The sequence below is a fragment of the Salvelinus alpinus genome, chromosome 5 (genome assembly GCF_045679555.1).
Source record: "Salvelinus alpinus chromosome 5, SLU_Salpinus.1, whole genome shotgun sequence".
Taxonomy (NCBI): Eukaryota; Metazoa; Chordata; class Actinopteri; order Salmoniformes; family Salmonidae; genus Salvelinus; species Salvelinus alpinus.
In genome coordinates, this window is record NC_092090.1 from 17755640 (window position 1) to 17778546 (window position 22907).

Consider the following 22907-nt stretch of genomic DNA (forward strand, 5'->3'; position numbering starts at 1 on the left):
ACCTAATTTACATGATTCCTATGATTTTTGGCTCTGTATAAAAGAACAGGTCTTTTTTCTCTCCACCCAAACACACAGTTAGACACTCGGTCAGAGAGCTCCTTGTTAGGCAGTGAGACAGGGACTGTATGGTTTCACTCAGAGCTCTGTAAGTGATTATGGGTTTAGAGAACTTGCCACAGAGCCTGCAGATTTGGCACCGCTGGTCATTATTCTGGGAAGTCCAGACATAAAGAGTTGATGTCAATGCTTTCAGTCTGTGTTGTGGATGCTATGTGTCTTTCTTCTGTCTTTAAGAGTGTAGAACATTAAGTAGCCATTCTACATGAAACTTTCATTTTTTCTAAAGAATGACTTAAGGAAACTAGAGTGTAGAGGACTGAGATCTGCCCTGAGATCAACAGGAGAAGTGAAGTGATGATAATATCATATGGCCATTGGCCATGGTGGCTCTCTGGTCTCCCCCTAACCATGTGAAGTGGTCCTGAGTGACAGCTCAGGACTGTACCCATGAAAACCTGCTGCCTCCAATCTGTTTCACTGAGATGAAAGAGTGGAGAGAGAGAGTAGGTAGAGAGAGAGAGAGCAAGAGAAAGTAGAGAGAGAGAGTAGGTAGAGAGAGAGAGAGTAAAGAGAGAGAGAGAGAGTGGAGAGAGAGAGAGTAGAGAGAGAGAAATAGTAGAGAGAGGGGACTTCTATGGTAGGTACACCTATAGCTCATCTCTTGGCAGTAGTATTGTAGACTCCTTTATCACTGACCTCAACCTAGAGTCACTCAGAGTCTCTCAGAGCGTTCACAGTCAGCCCACTGACACCCCTATCAGACCACAGAAAAATCACAGTCTACTTGAACAGAGCAATACTCAATCATGAGGCATCAAAGCCAAAGAAACTGAGTAATATTAAGAAATGCTATAGATGGAAGGAATGTCGTTTGGAAACCTACCAAAAAACAATTAGGCAACAACAAATTCAACCCTTTTTGGACAACTCCATGGACAAAACGTTCCACTGTAATAGTGAAGGTGTAAACTTAGCAGTAGAAAATCTTAACAGTATATTTGACCTCCCAGCTTCCTTATCAAATCTAAAAAATCTCAAATAGAAAACCAAAGAAAATGAACAACAATGACAAATGATTTGATGAAGAATGCAAAAATCTAAGAAAGAAACTGAGAAAACTGTCCAACCAAAAACATAGAGACCCAGAAAACCTCAGCCTACTCCTTCACTATGGTGAATCACTAAAACAATACAGAAATACACTTCGGAAAAAGAAGGAACAGCACGTCAGAAATCAGCTTAATGTAATTGAAGAATCCATAGACTCTAACCACTTCTGGGAAAATTGGAAAACACTAAACAAACAACAACACAAAGAATTATCTATCCAAAATGGAGATGTATGGGTAAACCACTTCTCCAATCTTGTTGGCTCTATAACAAAGAACAAACAGCAAACACATATACATGATCAAATACAAATCTTAGTATCAACTAGTAAAGACTACCAGAACCCACTGGATTCTCCAATTACCTTAGATGAACTACAGGACAAAATAAACCCTCCAACTCAAAAAGACCTGTGGTGTTGATGGTATCCTCAATGAAATGATCAAATATACATACAACAAATTCCAATTGGCTATACTAAAACTCTTTAATATCATCCTCAGCTCTGGCATCTTCCCCAATATTTGGAACCAAGGACTGATGACCCCAATCCACAAAAGTGGAGACAAGTTTGATCCCAATAACTACCGCGGGATATGCGTCAACAGAAACCTTGGGAAAATCCTCAGCAGACTCGTACGTTTCCTCAGTGAAAACAATGTACTGAGCAAATGTCAAATTGGCTTTTTACCAAATTATCGTACGACAGACCATGTATTCACCCTGCACACCCTAATTGACAAACGAACAAACCAAAACAAAGGCAAAGTCTCCTCATGCTTTGTTGATTTCAAAAAAGCCTTTGACTCAATTTGCCATGAGGGTCTGCTATACAAATTGATGGAAAGTGGTGTTGGGGGAAAAACATACGACATTATGAAGTCCATGTACACAAACAACAAGTGTGCGGTTAAAATTGGCAAAAAACACACATAACTTCCCACAGGGCCGTGGGGTGAGACAGGGATGCAGCTTAAGCCCCACCCTCTTCAACATATATATCAACGACTTGGCGAGGGCACTAGAACAGTCTGCAGCACCCGGTCTCACCCTACAAGAATCTGAAGTCAAATGTGTCTACTGTTTGCTGATGATCTGGTGCTTCTGTCACCAACCAAGGAGCACCTATAGCAGCACCTAGATCTTCTGCACAGATTCTGCTAGACCTGGGCCCTGACAGTAAATCTCAGTAAGACCAAAATAACGGTAAAACTAAAAGAAAAAAAAGGTCCAGTCAGGACCGCAAATACAAATTCCATCTAGACACCGTTGCCCCAGAGCATACAAAAAACTATACATACGTTGGTCTAAACATCAACGCCACAGGTAACTTCCACAAAGCTGTGAACGATCTGAGAGACAAGGCAAGAAGGGAATTCTATGCCATCAAAAGGAACATAAAGTGTGACATACCAATTAGGATCTGGCTAAAAATACTTGAATCAGTTATAGAACCCATTGCCCTTTATGGTTGTGAGGTCTGGGGTCTGCTCACCAACCAAGAATTTACAAAATGGGACAAACACCAGATTGAGACTGCATGCAGAATTCTGCAAAAATATCCTCAGTGTACAACGTAGAACACCAAATAATGCATGCAGAGCAGAATTAGGCCGATACCCGCTAATGATCAAAATCCAGAAAAGAGCCGTTAAATTCTACAACGACCTAAAAGGAAGCGATTCCCAAACCTTACATAACAAAGCCATCACCTACAGAGAGATGAACCTGGAGAAGAGTCCCCTAAGAAAGCTGGTTCTGGGGCTCTGTTCACAAACACAAACCACAGAGCCCCAGAGAGGGAGAGAGGGAGAGAGAGAGTGTGTGTGTGTGTTTAGGTGAACTGTGCTCCCAAGGAGTGTTATATAAAAACTCACCAAGCTCACTCTTGAGGCAACGTTTGATTGCACCAAGTACAGCGTTTAAAATGCACCAAGTACAGCGTTTAAAATTGAAAAATACAATTTTCTAAACGCTACTTTGAGTTCCAGTAATAACAGGTCTGTAATTGGCCCAATCATGTCCACTGATTTCTCTCACTATGTTTGTCCTCAGTAAAGAGGACCAGTACTCCAACAACCACTCTCCGGTCAAAACAGACAAATCACTAGAGGACGTGTTGGGGAACCTCAACATCACCTCAACCATCACCCCACAGATGATCAACCTCGGCCTCTCACAGGAGTGTAAGTGTCCATAGAAAATATATGTTGGCATGTGTCCCTGAATGATTATCAGTGTGTGTTTGTTACTTTGGTAGTGTGTATGTGTGGTAAAGTGTCCGTTATAGTGACTTGTTTTCCTCAGTGGTGGACGAGGTGTGGCGCCAGCAGACGGTGTTCAGGCTGCTACAGCTGATAGAGCTCCCCCTTCTGGAGAGTCTGTTGGAGGGAGAGGAGCGGCCCAGGCCCCCTCTACACAGCATGGACAGTGACCCAGACCTGCTCTACACATCCAGCTACCTGGACAGAGAGGTCCTGAAGGCCTTCAGCGAAGCACAGTACGTCTCCTATTACTACTACTACTACTACTACTACTACTAGTCCTACTACTACTAGTCCTACTTCTACTACTACTAGTCCTACTACTACTACAACTAGTCCTACTACTACTACTAGTCCTACTACTACTACTACCACTACTACTACTACAACTAGTCCTACAACTACTACTACTACTAGTCCTACTACTACTAGTCCTACTACTACTACTAGTCCTACTACTACTACTACTAGTCCTACTACTACTAGTCCTACTACTACTACTACTACTAGTAGTCCTACTACTACTAGTCCTACTACTACTACTACAACTAGTCCTACTACTACTACTACTACTACTAGTCCTACTACTACTACTACTAGTCCTACTACTACTACTAGTCCTACTACTACTAGTCCTACTTCTACTACTACTACTATTAATACTACTACTATTAGTCCTACTACTACTACTATTAGTACTACTACTACTACTACTATTAGTACTACTACTACTACTACTACTACTACTATTAGTACTACTACTACTACTACTACTACTACTACTACTACTACTACTACTATTAGTACTACTACTATTAGTACTACTACTACTACTACTACTACTACTACTACTACTACTATTAGTACTACTACTACTACTACTACTAATATTAGTCCTACTACTACTACCACCACTATTAGTACTACTACTACTACTATTAGTCCTACTACTACTACTAGTCCTACTACTACTACTACTACTACTAGTCCTACTACTACTACTACTAGTCCTACTACTACTACTACTACTACTACTACTACTACTACTAGTAGTTCTACTACTACCACTACTATTAGTCCCACTACTACTACAACTAGTCCTACTACTACTACTACTACTAGTCCTACTACTACTAGTCCTACTACTACTACTACTACTAGTCCTTCTACTACTACTACTACTACTACTACTAGTCCTACTACTACTAGTCCTACTACTACTACTACTAGTCCTACTTCTACTACTACTACTACTACTATTAGTACTACTACTAAAAATATTAGTCCTACTTCTACTACTACTACTATTAGTCCTATGACTACTACTACTATTAGTCCTATTACTACTACTATTAGTACTACTACTACTACTACTAATACTACTACTACTACTAATAATAATAATATTAGTCCTACTACTATTAGTACTACTACTACTACTAATACTACTACTACTACTACTAATATTAGTCCTACTACTACTACTAATATTAGTCCTACTACTAATAATAATATTAGTCCTACTACTACTACTACTACTACTACTAATATTAGTCCTACTACTACTACTAATATTAGTCCTACTACTACTACCACTACTATTAGTACTACTACTACTAGTCCTACTACTACTACTACTACTACTAGTCCTACTACTACTACTACTAGTCCTACTACTACTACTACTACTACTAGTAGTAGTTCTACTACTACCACTACTACTAGTCCTACTACTACTACTACTAGTCCTACTACTACTACTACTACTACTAGTCCTACTACTACTAGTCCTACTACTACTACTACTACTAGTCCTTCTACTACTACAAATATTAGTCATACTACTACTACTACTACTATTAGTCCCACTACTACTACAACTAGTCCTACTACTACTACTACTACTAGTCCTACTACTACTAGTCCTACTACTACTACTACTACTAGTCCTTCTACTACTACTACTACTACTACTACTAGTCCTACTACTACTAGTCCTACTTCTACTACTACTACTATTACTACTACTATTAGTACTACTACTACAAATATTAGTCCTACTTCTACTACTACTACTATTAGTCCTATGACTACTACTACTATTAGTCCTATTACTACTACTATTAGTACTACTACTACTACTACTAATACTACTACTACTACTAATAATAATAATATTAGTCCTACTACTATTAGTATTACTACTACTACTAATATTACTACTACTACTACTAATATTAGTCCTACTACTATTAATATTAGTCCTACTACTACTACTAATATTAGTCCTACTACTACTACTACTACTACTACTAATATTAGTCCTACTACTACTACTAATATTAGTCCTACTACTACTACCACTACTATTAGTACTACTACTACTAGTCCTACTACTACTACTACTACTACTACTAGTCCTACTACTACTACTACTAGTCCTACTACTACTACTACTACTACTAGTAGTAGTTCTACTACTACCACTACTACTAGTCCTACTACTACTACTACTAGTCCTACTACTACTACTACTACTACTAGTCCTACTACTACTAGTCCTACTACTACTACTACTACTAGTCCTTCTACTACTACAAATATTAGTCATACTACTACTACTACTACTATTAGTCCTACGACTACTACTACTATTAGTCCTATTACTACTACTATTAGTACTACTACTACTACTAATACTACTACTACTAATAATAATATTAGTCCTACTACTATTAGTACTACTACTACTACTAATACTACTACTACTAATAATAATATTGGTCCTACTACTACTACTACTACTACTACTATTAGTCCTACGACTACTACTACTATTAGTCCTATTACTACTACTATTAGTACTACTACTACTACTAATACTACTACTACTAATAATAATATTAGTCCTACTACTATTAGTACTACTACTACTACTAATACTACTAATACTAATATTGGTCCTACTACTACTACTACTACTACTATTAGTACTACTACTACTACTACTAATAATAAAAATAATAATAATATTAGTCCTACTACTACTACTACTACTATTACTGCTACTACTACTACTACTACTACTACTAATATTAGTCCTACTACTACTACTAATATTAGTCCTACTACTACTACTAATATTAGTCCTACTACTACTACTACTACTAATATTAGTCCTACTACTACTAATATTAGTCCTACTACTACTACTAATATTAGTCCTACTACTACTACTAATATTAGTCCTACTACTACTACTACTACTACTACTACTAATATTAGTCCTACTACTACTACTACTACTACTACTACTACTACTACTACTACTAGTCCTACTACTACATTTACATTTACATTTAAGTCATTTAGCAGACGCTCTTATCCAGAGCGACTTACAAATTGGTGCATTCACCTTATGACATCCAGTGGAACGGCCACTTTACAATAGTGCATCTAAATCTTTTAAGGGGGGGGGGGTGAGAAGGATTACTTTATCCTATCCTAGGTATTCCTTAAAGAGGTGGGGTTTCAGGTGTCTCCGGAAGGTGGTGATTGACTCCGCTGTCCTGGCGTCGTGAGGGAGTTTGTTCCACCATTGGGGGGCCAGAGCAGCGAACAGTTTTGACTGGGCTGAGCGGGAACTGTACTTCCTCAGTGGTAGGGAGGCGAGCAGGCCAGAGGTGGATGAACGCAGTGCCCTTGTTTGGGTGTAGGGCCTGATCAGAGCCTGGAGGTACTGAGGTGCCGTTCCCCTCACAGCTCCGTAGGCAAGCACCATGGTCTTGTAGCGGATGCGAGCTTCAACTGGAAGCCAGTGGAGAGAGCGGAGGAGCGGGGTGACGTGAGAGAACTTGGGAAGGTTGAACACCAGACGGGCTGCGGCGTTCTGGATGAGTTGTAGGGGTTTAATGGCACAGGCAGGGAGCCCAGCCAACAGCGAGTTGCAGTAATCCAGACGGGAGATGACAAGTGCCTGGATTAGGACCTGCGCCGCTTCCTGTGTGAGGCAGGGTCGTACTCTGCGGATGTTGTAGAGCATGAACCTACAGGAACGGGCCACCGCCTTGATGTTAGTTGAGAACGACAGGGTGTTGTCCAGGATCACGCCAAGGTTCTTAGCGCTCTGGGAGGAGGACACAATGGAGTTGTCAACCGTGATGGCGAGATCATGGAACGGGCAGTCCTTCCCCGGGAGGAAGAGCAGCTCCGTCTTGCCGAGGTTCAGCTTGAGGTGGTGATCCGTCATCCACACTGATATGTCTGCCAGACATGCAGAGATGCGATTCGCCACCTGGTCATCAGAAGGGGGAAAGGAGAAGATTAGTTGTGTGTCGTCTGCATAGCAATGATAGGAGAGACCATGTGAGGTTATGACAGAGCCAAGTGACTTGGTGTATAGCGAGAATAGGAGAGGGCCTAGAACAGAGCCCTGGGGGACACCAGTGGTGAGAGCACGTGGTGAGGAGACAGATTCTCGCCACGCCACCTGGTAGGAGCGACCTGTCAGGTAGGACGCAATCCAAGCGTGGGCCGCGCCGGAGATGCCCAACTCGGAGAGGGTGGAGAGGAGGATCTGATGGTTCACAGTATCGAAGGCAGCCGATAGGTCTAGAAGGATGAGAGCAGAGGAGAGAGAGTTAGCTTTAGCAGTGCGGAGCGCCTCCGTGATACAGAGAAGAGCAGTCTCAGTTGAATGACTAGTCTTGAAACCTGACTGATTTGGATCAAGAAGGTCATTCTGAGAGAGATAGCGGGAGAGCTGGCCAAGGACGGCACGTTCAAGAGTTCAAGAGAGACACGTTCAAGAGAGAGAGAAAAGAAAGAAGGGATACTGGTCTGTAGTTGTTGACATCGGAGGGATCGAGTGTAGGTTTTTCCAGAAGGGGTGCAACTCTCGCTCTCTTGAAGACGGAAGGGACGTAGCCAGCGGTCAGGGATGAGTTGATGAGCGAGGTGAGGTAAGGGAGAAGGTCTCCGGAAATGGTCTGGAGAAGAGAGGAGGGGATAGGGTCAAGCGGGCAGGTTGTTGGGCGGCCGGCCGTCACAAGACGCGAGATTTCATCTGGAGAGAGAGGGGAGAAAGAGGTCAGAGCACAGGGTAGGGCAGTGTGAGCAGAACCAGCGGTGTCGTTTGACTTAGCAAACGAGGATCGGATGTCGTCGACCTTCTTTTCAAAATGGTTGACGAAGTCATCTGCAGAGAGGGAGGAGGGGGGGGGAGGGGGAGGAGGATTCAGGAGGGAGGAGAAGGTGGCAAAGAGCTTCCTGGGGTTAGAGGCAGATGCTTGGAATTTAGAGTGGTAGAAAGTGGCTTTAGCAGCAGAGACAGAAGAGGAAAATGTAGAGAGGAGGGAGTGAAAGGATGCCAGGTCCGCAGGGAGGCGAGTTTTCCTCCATTTCCGCTCGGCTGCCCGGAGCCCTGTTCTGTACTAGTCCTACTACTACTAGTCCTACTACTACTACTACTAGTCCTACTTCTACTACTACTACTATTACTACTACTATTAGTACTACTACTAAAAATATTAGTCCTACTTCTACTACTACTACTATTAGTCCTATGACTACTACTACTATTAGTCCTATTACTACTACTATTAGTACTACTACTACTACTAATACTACTACTACTACTAATAATAATAATACCCTACTATTAGTACTACTACTACTACTAATACTACTACTACTACTACTAATATTAGTCCTACTACTACTACTAATATTAGTCCTACTACTAATAATAATATTAGTCCTACTACTACTACTACTACTACTACTAATATTAGTCCTACTACTACTACTAATATTAGTCCTACTACTACTACCACTACTATTAGTACTACTACTACTAGTCCTACTACTACTACTACTACTACTAGTCCTACTACTACTACTACTAGTCCTACTACTACTACTACTACTACTAGTAGTAGTTCTACTACTACCACTACTACTAGTCCTACTACTACTACTACTAGTCCTACTACTACTACTACTACTACTAGTCCTACTACTACTAGTCCTACTACTACTACTACTACTAGTCCTTCTACTACTACAAATATTAGTCATACTACTACTACTACTACTATTAGTCCCACTACTACTACAACTAGTCCTACTACTACTACTACTACTAGTCCTTCTACTACTACAAATATTAGTCCTACTACTACTACTAATATTGGTCCTACTACTACTACTACTACTACTATTAGTACTACTACTACTACTACTAATAATAAAAATAATAATAATATTAGTCCTACTACTACTACTACTACTATTACTGCTACTACTACTACTACTACTACTACTACTAATATTAGTCCTACTACTACTACTAATATTAGTCCTACTACTACTACTAATATTAGTCCTACTACTACTACTACTACTAATATTAGTCCTACTACTACTAATATTAGTCCTACTACTACTACTAATATTAGTCCTACTACTACTACTACTACTACTACTAATATTAGTCCTACTACTACTACTACTACTACTAATATTAGTCCTACTACTACTACTACTACTACTACTACTTGTCCTATTTCTACTACTTCTCTCTGTCTCTCTTTCCTTCCCCATCCCCCCACCCTCTTCCATTTAATTGTTTGTTCCAGGCATAGGTAAGGACAGTGAAAGGACATTCACAGGCATAAGGCTGATTGACTGACTATCTGCAGTTAAAGCTTGCTGAGCACATTCAATAACTTTCGTGTTATACATAAAGCAGCCGATTTTGATCAAAGAGAATCTCCATTCTCTCCCACTCCCTGTGAATCATAGTCTACAGATTTATCTGACTGGGCAGAAATGTATGGCCGGTAGTCTTGTTAGGCTTTGGTTGGCGTGTGTACTGTATGTCCAGCCTTTCAACATGTTGCAGCCAGACGCCTAGCGTAGCCTCTGTCACAGCAGGGCACCGTTACGTAATGGAGCTGGTGTTTGTGTGCGTGTCAGTGAGGGCCTCTCTCTGTATTGATGCCCCCAGGGCTCTCTGGCACTCAGGGACAAATGGCCAACTGACTGCAGTCACTGGGCAGTGGTTGTCTGAAAGTCAAGAGCAGCTTGACTGAACCTGTCTGTCTCTCTCTGATCTGTCTCTCTCCTTTCCCCTCTCTCTCTTTACTGAACCTGTCTGTCTCTCTGATCTGTCTCTCTCCTTTCCCCTCTCTCTCTTTACTGAACCTGTCTGTCTCTCTCTGATCTGTCTCTCTCCTTTCCCCTCTCTCTCTTTACTGAACCTGTCTGTCACTCTCTGATCTGTCTCTCTCCTTTCCCCTCTCTCTCATTACTGAACCTGTCTGTCTCTCTCCTTTCCCCTCTCTCTCTTTACTGAACCTGTCTGTCTCTCTCTGATCTGTCTCTCTCCTTTCCCCTCTCTCTCTCTTTACTGAACCTGTCTGTCTCTCTCTGATCTGTCTCTCTCCTTTCCCCTCTCTCTCTCTTTACTGAACCTGTCTGTCTCTCTCTGATCTGTCTCTCTCCTTTCCCCTCTCTCTCTTTACTGAACCTGTCTGTCTCTCTCTGATCTGTCTCTCTCCTTTCCCCTCTCTCTCTTTACTGAACCTGTCTGTCTCTCTCTGATCTGTCTCTCTCCTTTCCCCTCTCTCTCTTTACTGAACCTGTCTGTCTCTCTCTGATCTGTCTCTCTCCTTTCCCCTCTCTCTCTTTATCGGCATGGGAAACGTATGTTTACATTGCCAAAGCAAGTGAAATAGATAATAAACCAAAGTGAAATACTCTCTCTCATCTCCTTTCCTCTCTCTTTCTCTATGATCTCTTTCTCTCTCTCTCTGATCTCTTTCTCACTCGCTGATCTCTCTTTCTCTCTCTCTTTCTCACTCGCTGATCTCTCTCTCTCTTTCTCTCTCTCTTTCTCTCTGATCTCTTTCTCACTCGCTGATCTCTTTCTCACTCGCTGATCTCTCTCTCTCTTTCTCTCTGATCTCTTTCTCACTCGCTGATCTCTCTCGCTCTTTCTCTCCCTCTCTCTCTCACATCTCTCTCTTCTCTCTTCTCTTTAGATTGGTTTCATTTACTTCATCACTTATAATCTCCTCCCTCCCTCTCATCTCATCTCCTCCCTCTCATCTCATCTCCTCCCTCTCTCTCATCTCCTCCCTCCCTCTCTCATCTCCTCCCTCCCTCTCATCTCCTCCCTCCCTCTCATCTCATCTCCTCCCTCCCTCTCATCTCATCTCCTCCCTCCCTCTCATCTCATCTCCTCCCTCTCTCTCATCTCATCTCCTCCCTCTCTCTCATCTCATCTCATCTCCTCTCATCTCCTCCCTCTCTCTCATCTCATCTCCTCCCTCCCTCTCATCTCATCTCCTCCCTCCCTCTCATCTCCTCCCTCCCTCTCATCTCATCTCCTCCCTCTCTCTCATCTCATCTCCTCCCTCTCTCTCATCTCATCTCCTCCCTCCCTCTCATCTCATCTCCTCCCTCTCTCTCATCTCATCTCCTCCCTCTCTCTCATCTCATCTCCTCCCTCCCTCTCATCTCATCTCCTCCCTCTCTCTCATCTCATCTCCTCCCTCCCTCTCATCTCCTCCCTCCCTCTCATCTCATCTCCTCCCTCCCTCTCATCTCATCTCCTCCCTCTCTCTCATCTCATCTCCTCCCTCTCTCTCATCTCATCTCCTCCCCTCTCTCTCATCTCATCTCATCTCCTCCCTCTCATCTCATCTCATCTCCTCCCTCCCTCTCATCTCATCTCATCTCCTCCCTCTCATCTCATCTCATCTCCTCCCTCTCATCTCATCTCCTCCCTCTCTCATCTCATCTCATCTCCTCCCTCTCTCATCTCATCTCATCTCCTCCCTCCCTCTCATCTCATCTCATCTCCTCTCTCATCTCATCTCATCTCCTCCCTCCCTCTCATCTCATCTCATCTCCTCTCTCATCTCATCTCCTCCCTCCCTCTCATCTCATCTCCTCCCTCTCATCTCATCTCCTCCCTCCCCTCATCTCATCTCATCTCATCTCCTCCCTCTCATCTCATCTCATCTCCTCCTCTCATCTCATCTCCTCCCTCCCCTCTCATCTCATCTCCTCCCTCCCTCTCATCTCATCTCATCCCTCCCTCTCATCTCATCTCCTCCCTCTCTCTCATCTCATCTCATCTCCTCCCTCTCTCTCATCTCATCTCCTCCCTCCCTCTCATCTCATCTCCTCTCTCTCATCTCATCTCATCTCCTCCCTCTCTCTCATCTCATCTCCTCCCTCTCATCTCATCTCATCTCCTCCCTCTCTCTCATCTCATCTCATCTCCTCTCTCTCATCTCATCTCATCTCCTCTCTCTCTCTCATCTCATCTCCTCTCTCTCATCTCATCTCATCTCCTCCCTCTCTCTCATCTCATCTCCTCCCTCCCTCTCATCTCATCTCCTCTCTCTCATCTCATCTCATCTCCTCCCTCTCTCTCATCTCATCTCCTCCCTCTCATCTCATCTCATCTCCTCCCTCTCTCTCATCTCATCTCATCTCCTCTCTCTCATCTCATCTCATCTCCTCCCTCTCATCTCATCTCATCTCCTCCCTCCCTCTCATCTCATCTCCTCCCTCCCTCCCTCTCTCTCATCTCATCTCATCTCCTCCCTCTCTCTCATCTCATCTCATCTCCTCCCTCTCATCTCATCTCCTCCCTCCCTCTCATCTCATCTCATCTCCTCCCTCTCTCTCATCTCATCTCATCTCCTCCCTCTCATCTCATCTCCTCCCTCTCTCTCATCTCATCTCATCTCCTCCCTCTCTCTCATCTCATCTCATCTCCTCCCTCTCTCTCATCTCATCTCATCTCCTCCCTCTCTCTCATCTCATCTCATCTCCTCCCTCTCTCTCATCTCATCTCATCTCCTCCCTCTCATCTCATCTCATCTCCTCCCTCTCTCTCATCTCATCTCCTCCCTCATCCCTCCCTCCCTCTCATCTCATCTCCTCCCTCCCTCTCATCTCATCTCCTCCCTCCCTCTCATCTCATCTCCTCCCTCCTCTCATCTCATCTCATCTCCTCCCTCCCTCATCTCCTCCCTCCCTCTCATCTCATCTCCTCCCTCCCTCTCATCTCATCTCCTCCCTCCCTCTCTCAGGGCTGATGAGTGGTTGTCGGCGGCGGTGGACTGTCTGGAGTTCCTGCCAGATGACTTGGTGGTTGAGGTGAGCAGGGGTCTGCCCCGCTGCGGTGAGGACCAGGGCCAGTGTAAGAGACTGGTGTATGGGATCCTGGTCCAGCACTACGGAGAGACACAGCACCCTCCACTACTCAGCAACCACGTCTTCGACATCCACTCCAGCATCTCTGAACTACTGGGTAAGAGCCATATACATGGTCTATGTGCTCTAGGGCATTTCCCCTGTCTAAATGGGTTTAGACTTTTTAATAACAAGTATTGTGCAAGGGATTCATTCAGCTGATTAAACCAGTAGGTGAAAACCCAAACGTCATGAGTGGGGACAGAAAGAAGGGGGTTCAGATTTCTCTACTGACTCTCACGAGGACCCTGAAGCCACACCTGGGGTTATCAACTAGTTTGGCTAAGATCCTCTCTCATGAATTCACACACCTGTGATTCCTCCCAGCCTGCCAGGGACACTAACACCTATCCTGTCCTCTCTGTGTGTCCATAGTGAATGGGAAGAGGGAGCAGGCTCTGGAGGCCCTACAGCTGTGTATGAAACTACAGGACTCTCGCAGTAAAGAGGAACTACGCAGACTTCTGCGATTCATGGCTGTCGCTGCCAAACCACAGGAGGTCAAACTGCACAAAGAGGTGAGGGGTGTGTGTGTGTGTGTGTGTGTGTGTGTGTGCGTATACTGCTATAGCTCTCCCTGACTGTGTGTGTGTGTTTGTGTGTTCCAAACTACTCCAAGAGGTCAAGGATCATATCTAGCAGCCACTCTCTGTATTCTGTATGTACGTAGATGTGAACGTTGTGTTGTTTTCCAGGTAGAGAACAGGATGGCGGTGAAGAGATCTTTCTCTAGTGCCATCGTCTACAGCATGAGACTGGCCAAGGGGAAGGTTGACCTACTGGTGCTGTTTATGGTGGAAAACCACTGTGACGTCTTCAAGGTGTGTGTGTACTCATCTTTTATCAGACTGTGTGTGTGTGAATAGGTGAACAGGTAGCGTGGGTGTGTGTGTGTGAATAGGTGAACAGGTAGGCGTGGGTGTGTGTGTGTGAATAGGTGAACAGGAAGGTGTGGGTGTGTGTGTGAATAGGTAGGTGTGGGTGTGCGTGTGTGTGAATAGGTGAACAGGTAGGCGTGGGTGTGTGTGTGTGAATAGGTGAACAGGTAGGCGTGGGTGTGTGTGTGTGAATAGGTGAACAGGTAGGCGTGGGTGTGCGTGGGTGTGCGTGTGTGCGTGTTTACTACTCAAACAGTCTGTTAATAGACTGTTTACTACTCAAACAGTGGGAAGAACTTTGAATAGGACTTCATGAAAGACACTGATCTGAACACTCTTAGAAAAAAGGTGCTATCTAGAACCTAAAAGGGTTCTTCGGCTGTCCCCATAGGAGAACCCTTTCCATGGGGTTCAGCCGAAGAACCCTTTTGGAACCCTTTTTTGGTGTGTAAAGTGTGTAATGTGTGTAAAGTGTGTAATGTGTGTAAAGTGTGTAAAGTGTGTAAAGTGTGTAATGCCCAGCCAGGCTACCACATCTCTGATAGCTTTAATATTGGAGACGAGCTCAAACAGTGAGTACAGTTTGTAAACACAGAGTTGTGTGAGATTAAACAGATGAAAGCAGCGATGATCACATGGTTTAACTTATATGATCCTCTCCTTTCAGATTCCAGTGTCGTTGCACAAACTTGTGAGCGATAGACTGACCAACATTGTGAAGGGGAAAGACCCACAAGTCGTAACAGGTATGGGCGCTTTTGGTGTCTGTTTCGTTTGATTGTCTGTCTGTCTAGCTGTACTAATATCTGACAAAGCTTTACCTACCTTCTGTGTTTTGTGTGGGGAATGAAGATGTAATGCCCTCTCTATCTTTCTCTTCACTCAGTCTCTACATACTGCAGGCGAGTCAATGGAAAAGCGTACGTGGAGAGCAAACAGAAGACTACCAAAGAGGAACTATGGGCTCTACTGAAGACAATCCACGAGAACCCCAAACTGTCCAACAAAGAGAAGAGACGCTTGCTAGGACAGTTCTACAAGGGGCATCCTGAGATCTTTGTCCAGTACTTTGGAAGCAGATTGTCAAGTGATGATCTGTAGCTAACTAGGGTGATATTTAAGTGAATAACTAATGTATTATTTGTAAAAAGACAGACAGACAAAGGTGATGTAAATGTTGTAGAAATGCAGTGTACAAATAGATTTTATTTACTTCACTCATGTGAAGAGTTGAATGTGAAAGCTTGAATAAAATGTGAGAATTGTTTTATAAGTTCATGTGGAATTCTCTTCTTTTGGCTGCTACAGGGCCAGTCATCTCTGATGACATTTTGATAATAGAATTTCATGCTCAAATTGGATGTCAGCCTTATGAAGTAAAGATTGTCTCAGAAGGAAAGGAACCCATTTGTCCTGTCTTCCAGTGCAACTGGGACATTCAACAATGTATACAGAAATATGTTCAGACAATTACAGTCCTAGACAACTTCCCAGAAATATCATTTAAATACACCGTTTAGAGACTACAAGTGTCTGTCAAAATATAATAGATATTATTTTACATTTATACGGTTCCTCTGGCAACAGGCTGAACAGAAAGTGTTATTGAGAAGTCTAATTGTGTGACAGATGCACATGGCTTCTAGTGTTGTATTCCTCAACAAAACCCTGAGTCTGCTGCCACTTTGGGAGGAGAAGGTCAGGAGAAGTTCTGCGTATCCTGTTTCAATGAATGTATTCTTTCTCTGTGGTTCCACAATGCGGAGATGGTGTGGGAAATAAAGATGAAGCATTTCAGAACAGGCTGACGTGAGGCCGTCCGGTCTAGTCCACTCTGTCATGTGGTTTGCTCTCACAATATCATTCAAAGTATAACAATGTCCAGAGATTGAGATCAGGGGCCTGTTGCACAAAACTAGGATAAGGGATTAAGCCAGGATATCTTGGTGATCCTGGCTCAATTGATCCGTAATCCGGTTGCACTAAAGATGGATAGGGGGCAGGAGGATATGTTATGGTATAAATTACCATGGAGATTTATTCTGTGGAGCTAGCCTGCTCCAGACCAGGCTAAATTCCAGGATCTATTTAATTTCATCCCTAATGTCAGTCAGCAGTCACCACAAATGGAAACCAATAGTTATTTCACTGCTCACTATACATTGTTATCACATATAACTAGACCCACTGTTATTTAAACGTTTGTGATCATTAATTTCAATGATTTTGGATAAAAAATGATTTTTAGATGATGTTGCTATCATTAGATAATTTACAGTTTCCCATAGACTATAAGGCTATATATAAAATGATAGAATATTAGGGCCACAGAGGGGAAAAAAACACAAGTCATAATATTGTAACCAGTTGTTTTAAAGGAGGACAGTTGTTAAAATGACAGATGTGGGGCATTTCGTGAAATTGTACTTCAGTATGGTTTCATAAACAAAGACATGCTGATGTGCCAGAATATTAAGTATCACATTGTCATAAGTATCAAAACTGTAAAAACAATATGTAGCTTTTCTGCAGAAAGAACCAGCCTCATAAATTTATGACTTTATCCTTTTTCTTCAGTGTGGCCCTAGTACTCTGTCATATAAACAAATACACATTCCATATGAATATAAAAACACAATGTGTAACATTATGTTCCTTTATTGAATAAGGACAAAACAAAGCAGGTAAACCATCAGCTCCTTTCGAAACTGAAGTCACAGTGACTCTACAAGATGGAAAGCACAGAATCCAAGCATATTATACAAAATGATACATACACATTCAAAGGTCTGTATATAACACACCCTGCATGTCTGCACACTAAAATAAATGCAGGACAAATCCATACACATCAACTGAACAGACAAATGAATGGATGCAGTAGCCTCCCTGCAGCCTTGTATTACACACAGTATACCGCACAAACATCATAAGAGGCCAAATTCGTCAAAAAACGAACCCAAAAAAAACCAAATTCCTCTGCCACCGCAGGACATATTTAACCAAAATTGAAAGCACACATACTAACTAAAATAATTCAACACATATTGGTCCCTCAGCAGCCGACCACTGTCGTCATCAGGGAAGATTGCCGGATTGTCCCAGTCCATGGCTGGTGGCACTCTGGGGGCCCTCTCCTTCCTCAGGCAGGCCACATTGTGGAGGACAGCACAAGCCACAGTAATATCACATGCCCTAACAGGGCTGACCCTTAATTTGTGAAGGCAGTGAAAGCGTGCCTTCAGGAGGCCAAAGGTCATTTCAACTCTGGCCCTGGTCCTGGCATGGGCATGGTTGTAGGCCTGCTGTGCTTCCTGGGGGTCTGTGAAAGGTGTCAGGAGAAAAGGCTGGCAGCCATACCCCCTGTCTCCCAGCAACACACCAGAGAATTCACCTGTCAACACAAAATCTCATCATTACTACCTCATAAACACAGTGATATTCTTGACACAGCCATGATGGTTATAAATAGGGGTTGTGTGGCTTACCTTGTGATAGGCACTGATAGATTTCAGAGGCCCGAAAGATTCTGGAGTCATGGACTGAGCCAGGCCATTTTGCCACAACATTGCTGATCACACAGTCAGCATTGCAGACCATCTGAAATCATAAGATGAGGAATATTACACCAATCAATGCACATCACTGGCAATGCAGAGTGTTCGTCAATGGACAATAACTTTTTGATATGTTCACCTGAACATTAATGCTGTGAAAGGATTTCCTATTCACAAAATCGGCCTCATGGGCACCTGAGGGGGCTTTTATCCTTATGTGTGTGCAGTCCACTGCACCAATGACATTGGGGAAACCTGTCACACAAAGTAATGAGTATCCTACTATGTGTTAACAGTTGTCCTGTAATTTGTAGATCCTCTTACCTGCAATCCTATAGAACTCCTCTTTGATGTCACAGAGTCTTCTGTGGCCAGGGAAGGAGATGAAGACATCTGCTAATGCTTTGATAGCCAGACACACACTCCTTATTGTGCGGCAAATTGTGGCCTTGTTCAGCTGTTCTGCATCCCCCACTGAGTACAGGAAGGCTCCACTAGCAAAAAAGCGCAAGGCCACACAAACCATTTGCTCCACACTCAGTGCATGGCTCCGTGCAGTGCGGTGCTTAATCCTGGGACCCAGTAGTCTGCATAGATACCTGATGCCATCTGCAGAAAACCTGTATCTTTCATATAGATGGTCATCAGGGAAGGCCAGTGGGTCCAACCGGTCCCTGAAGACCCTTTCTCGCCTGAAGGCTCTCCTCAGCACAAGTGCTTCTTCATCCACCACATCTCGCACGAATGGGCATGCCATTGTCAGAGCAGAAAGGAACACACAATTTTGGGCCTTCATATAGGCTAGTGGCCACACCTAGTGCTGGGGGGGTGGGCAAAAGAGGGCGATGCCTTATAACGATGACTTGGTTGTACTGATTGCTGGGAAAATAAAAAAAACCTTAGAAAGATGCCACCGTCCTGTGTGCTCACAATAAGAGCTCATATGTCATGGCTCACTTGACTTTACGAGAATATACCTAATTTTTATTTTGAGCTGTGTCATCTTCTTGGAGCTGGGGGAGGAAAGAAAAATAATGATTAATACATTTGTGTTACAGTTAGCATACAGTGTACATTGAAGGCATATCTCACCTCCCTCTCAAGTTTTTTTATTTCAAGGTCCAGTTTCCTAATTGTCCTCTTTTTTATTTCGGACTCCAGTGCAAGATTTTCCATCTTTTTCTTCTTGTACTGAATGTCTATGTCTGCCAGTTCTATTTGGCGCCGGAGGTGGTTGCCATACAACTTTCTGATAGCTTGTGAGCTCTGTGAACACAATACAATTAGCGCAGCTGGAATTTGGCAGGATGTGGTGTCCTTTTATTAATACGCACTATGTTGCCAGGCTGGTTTTCCCACTGTATAGCATCTGGGTCCTGTAAAAGAAATTAGATTTTTTGATTTTGATGAGGACTCCTCACCATTGTAGAGTAAATAGTACTTTCACAGTCTTAACATGATACCTCATGCCTTCTGGAATCCAGAGAGATGGTCTCCTCCTCATCATCGTCTCCATCATGTGCTGTTGCTGCTGCACTGGGGCCTTCACCCTATCACATTTAATCGGATTCATATTGAAGCTAGTAGACAAGACATGCCAGGCCTACAGTATGCCTTTGATGGAGTACTCACTGGATCAGCATCGTCTGGTGCTTGTGCTGGTGGCTCTAACAGGAACACAGTGCTGCCAGACACTGCAAGGCAATAGGTAAACCAAAGTCAGACAGTCCAAATTGATTCAATATGAATGTGGTTGTATCCCATGTAGAGATGGAAGGACATACCTTGAATGAAGCGGGTGGCATCTTGGGAGGAACCTATGCTTGTCTCTTTCCCCCCAGGGATCCCCTCTAAGACGGGCCTGCCTTTATTTAGCTCCAAGGCCATGTCCTCTGCTGGGGTAAGGTCAGCCTTTGGTGACCCACCACCCGTGCCTTGTCTGTGGGTATTCTTTTTCACTGCTAAAACAGTACAGACAATGTGTGAGCAGGCACCTTCTGGGTACAATATATGCTTGTGCTTTGTTAAATATTAGTCAGGGACCATACCATTCTGCAGAATGTTCTTGTATTTGATTTTGACCTGCTGCCATGTCCGTTTTGGCCCGTTCATGTTTAATCTACACACACACACACACACACACACACACACATTTAATGGAGTCACACTGCAAAAAATTACTTGGTATTTTTGTCTTGTTTTCAGTAAAAATATCAAAAAATTTATCATAGCTTTATACAGTGTGATGGAGTTACTTTACACAATTTCACTCATATCTGCAGTGCATTTAAATTAAAAATTTAACCGTTTCATAATTACAGTACAACTGCATTTTTGGAGATGTGAATTAAATATTTGAATTGTAATTGTGATGTTTCAGCGGAGCGGTGAGTGTGTAATTGTGCACTACTTACGCATTCAGGCGGTCTGCAATACTTTGCCACGCTTTTTCTCTTTGCTTTATCACTGTGGCGGTGTTGCCTTTCTTCTTAATTATATCTTTTACCTCCTCGTATGCCTCCATGAGGATTTGTGCTTCCGACGGGGAAAAGTACGCGGCTCTAGTTGCCATGGTAAATCAGTTAATCTGTGATCTGTGGCGGGGTCTATTTGAGTGAGCCGTGAGCGCGCACCTATCCAGGATTGGTTTCACCTGGCTTAATGAATCCGTGTCTGCTCATCCTGGCTTGGTCTTTGTGCAACCAATTAAGCCTGGACGCACATGTTTTGGCTTCATTGAGCTCAGCTGAGTCATTTATCCCGGATGTCTTAATTCTACTTTTGTGCAACAGGCCCCAGGCCGGAGGAAATTTGAAATCCCCAAGTTTGAGTCCTACTTCTTTTCCCACTGTTGTAAACATTCATTGAAATTCATATCCATATTCATACCATCCCTCGAGGTCTTTCTGATCTCTGTAGCTCAACCAACAGAGTAGCTGCCTCAGCAATAGAGAGACTATTGTTACTCAACAGCTGACAGTTACATAGCTACTCATTCATTCTCTGGGTTTCCATATCCCGTATTGTCCCAGAGAAGACAGACTTCTTAGCCTGCATTCCCCAACGCTACGTCAACATCTTGTCCCAGAGAAGACAGACTTCTTAGCCTGCATTCCCCAACGCTACGTCAACATATTGTTTGTCAAGGCAGCAACAACTTGGCTACAGGAGAAAGACTGTCAATCAGTATAGGGACGCCTAATTGGTTAATCAGGTTCTCTGATACTGATGTGACTTAATGGCCTAGTTTAGCCTACTAGATCAGGAAAGTGCTTGTCACAGTTTTCAGGGTCCTTAACCACATCTCACTAAGTTCAGTTAGGCAACCAATAACTGTATTTACACACGTAGACATATTACTGGCTGAACTGGTCATTACCCAGAGTTCTAGGAAAACTGCAACATGTCATCAGTGTTCTGTGAAATTAGGAATCTGACAAGATAGTCCCAGTCCACACAGTATTCATTTAAGTTAAGTTACCAATGCTTGTGTTACCTGCTGTGGAAATATTAATTTTATAAATTGGACATTCACCAGATTTTGAGGAAAGGATATAATGTTGGTGTCCATCACTGTGTCTAGTGAAGTGAGGAATCTGACAAAACCTTCTCAAACCCACAGACAGCGTTTCTCAATGGATGGTCTTGTCCGTTGTTACGCACGCCTCTGTGAAGAGGGAACGCAACACCCTGCTGCAACTCAACTCTCCGTGAAGCGAAAAAGGTATGGGCGGTAGGTGCGAGTAAGGATGACACAAAAGCAGAATTGACCGTTTACTAGGATTTATTTCCTTACACGGTAATATGGGGAAAAGGGGCTGGACGGAACCAAATCAAAGAAAGTAAATATCAAAGCTTCCCCTCTCCTATCTAACCTGCCTATCCACTTAACTTACCTAACTTAGCACCACCTGGTGCCCTAACCAAAATACAGGGGGTGGTCTGCCCAGGTCTTACCTAGTGTGCCTAGACAGTAAATATACTACGGGTATATGTATGCCCGCGGGCCTCTTGCCTAAGCACTCCCAAAGTGCCTTCTCCTTCCCCCCTGGGAACAAATGAAACAGAATAATTATTAACAATTTCACAAACACTCAGAAACACAGGACATAGCAAAGCTGCTACCAACAACAACTAACACAGTACATACCAACACTTTCTGATACACAACCAACACTATATCACAATCTAATTCTCCAGCAAGGATCTCAGCCTGCCTATCATCTCTCTCGCTCCTGAACAGAACACTGGCTTTTATAGCTTCAGGTGGCAATGGTGATTAGAAACAGCTGTATCTTGACGAGGGGGCGGGGTCAGCTCCAATCATCAATTAGCCTGGGGTCGACCAATCAGCTGGTTGGGGAGAACTCAGGAAGCAATGTCCTGAAACACACACTCAAATACAAAAGCTACAACACAGAAACTGGGGAACGTAACACGCCCACCACAAAAATTGCAAACATAGTTTGTAATAACAAAACCCAACGCTTCCCCAGTTAGTAAACCCGTGATAGAGCGTCAGCAACCACATTCGCCGAGCCCTTCACATAGGCTATCTGTACATTATTGTTAGTAGGAACTGGTTACCTGACCTGGTTTTCGGCAATGGACCTACACAATCAATTATCACTCTTTCAAATGGTTCCCCCACCACAGGAATTGGGCAGAGCGGTGCTCTAGGAACTGTTTGATTCGCTTTCCCAGTGAGTTGACATATGTGACATGTTTTACAAAATTGGACCACGTCAGACTTCAAACCT

The 22907-nt window shown here is 43.4% G+C and overlaps 2 protein-coding genes across 7 annotated transcripts in view; one reads left to right on the top strand and one right to left on the bottom strand.

Moving 5' to 3' along the window:
• depdc7a (DEP domain containing 7, paralog a) overlaps positions 1-15863 on the top strand; it is a 28856-nt gene extending 12993 nt beyond the window's left edge. For all 3 annotated transcript variants that reach the window (XM_071400801.1, XM_071400799.1, XM_071400800.1), the window contains exons 3-9: positions 3229-3359; positions 3481-3673; positions 13550-13770; positions 14088-14230; positions 14408-14533; positions 15258-15336; positions 15477-15863. In XM_071400801.1, the coding sequence (XP_071256902.1) occupies positions 3229-3359; positions 3481-3673; positions 13550-13770; positions 14088-14230; positions 14408-14533; positions 15258-15336; positions 15477-15691 (1108 nt within the window). In that variant the 3' untranslated portion in view covers positions 15692-15863. The remainder of the gene's footprint in view (positions 1-3228; positions 3360-3480; positions 3674-13549; positions 13771-14087; positions 14231-14407; positions 14534-15257; positions 15337-15476) is intronic.
• On the bottom strand, positions 6937-20936 carry LOC139575628 (uncharacterized). 4 transcript variants are annotated; one of them, XR_011674981.1, is made up of 7 exons: positions 19932-19967; positions 19780-19841; positions 19611-19697; positions 19482-19523; positions 18472-19413; positions 18079-18190; positions 17212-17984 (listed from the first exon to the last, which is right to left on the bottom strand). XR_011674981.1 is itself a non-coding variant. In XM_071400802.1 (4 exons), the coding sequence occupies exons 1-4, from the start codon at positions 20374-20376 to the stop codon at positions 6937-6939; spliced, it is 1215 nt and encodes a 404-aa protein (XP_071256903.1). In that variant the 5' UTR covers positions 20377-20936. The 4 variants fall into 4 exon arrangements, 2 of the variants coding, with proteins under 2 accessions (XP_071256903.1, XP_071256904.1); XR_011674980.1 differs by having other exon boundaries at positions 18472-19160; positions 19240-19523; XM_071400802.1 differs by lacking the exons at positions 17212-17984; positions 18079-18190; positions 18472-19413; positions 19482-19523; positions 19611-19697 and adding exons at positions 6937-7731; positions 20196-20936 and having other exon boundaries at positions 19932-20108.
• Between the last annotated feature and the right edge of the window lie 1971 nt (positions 20937-22907).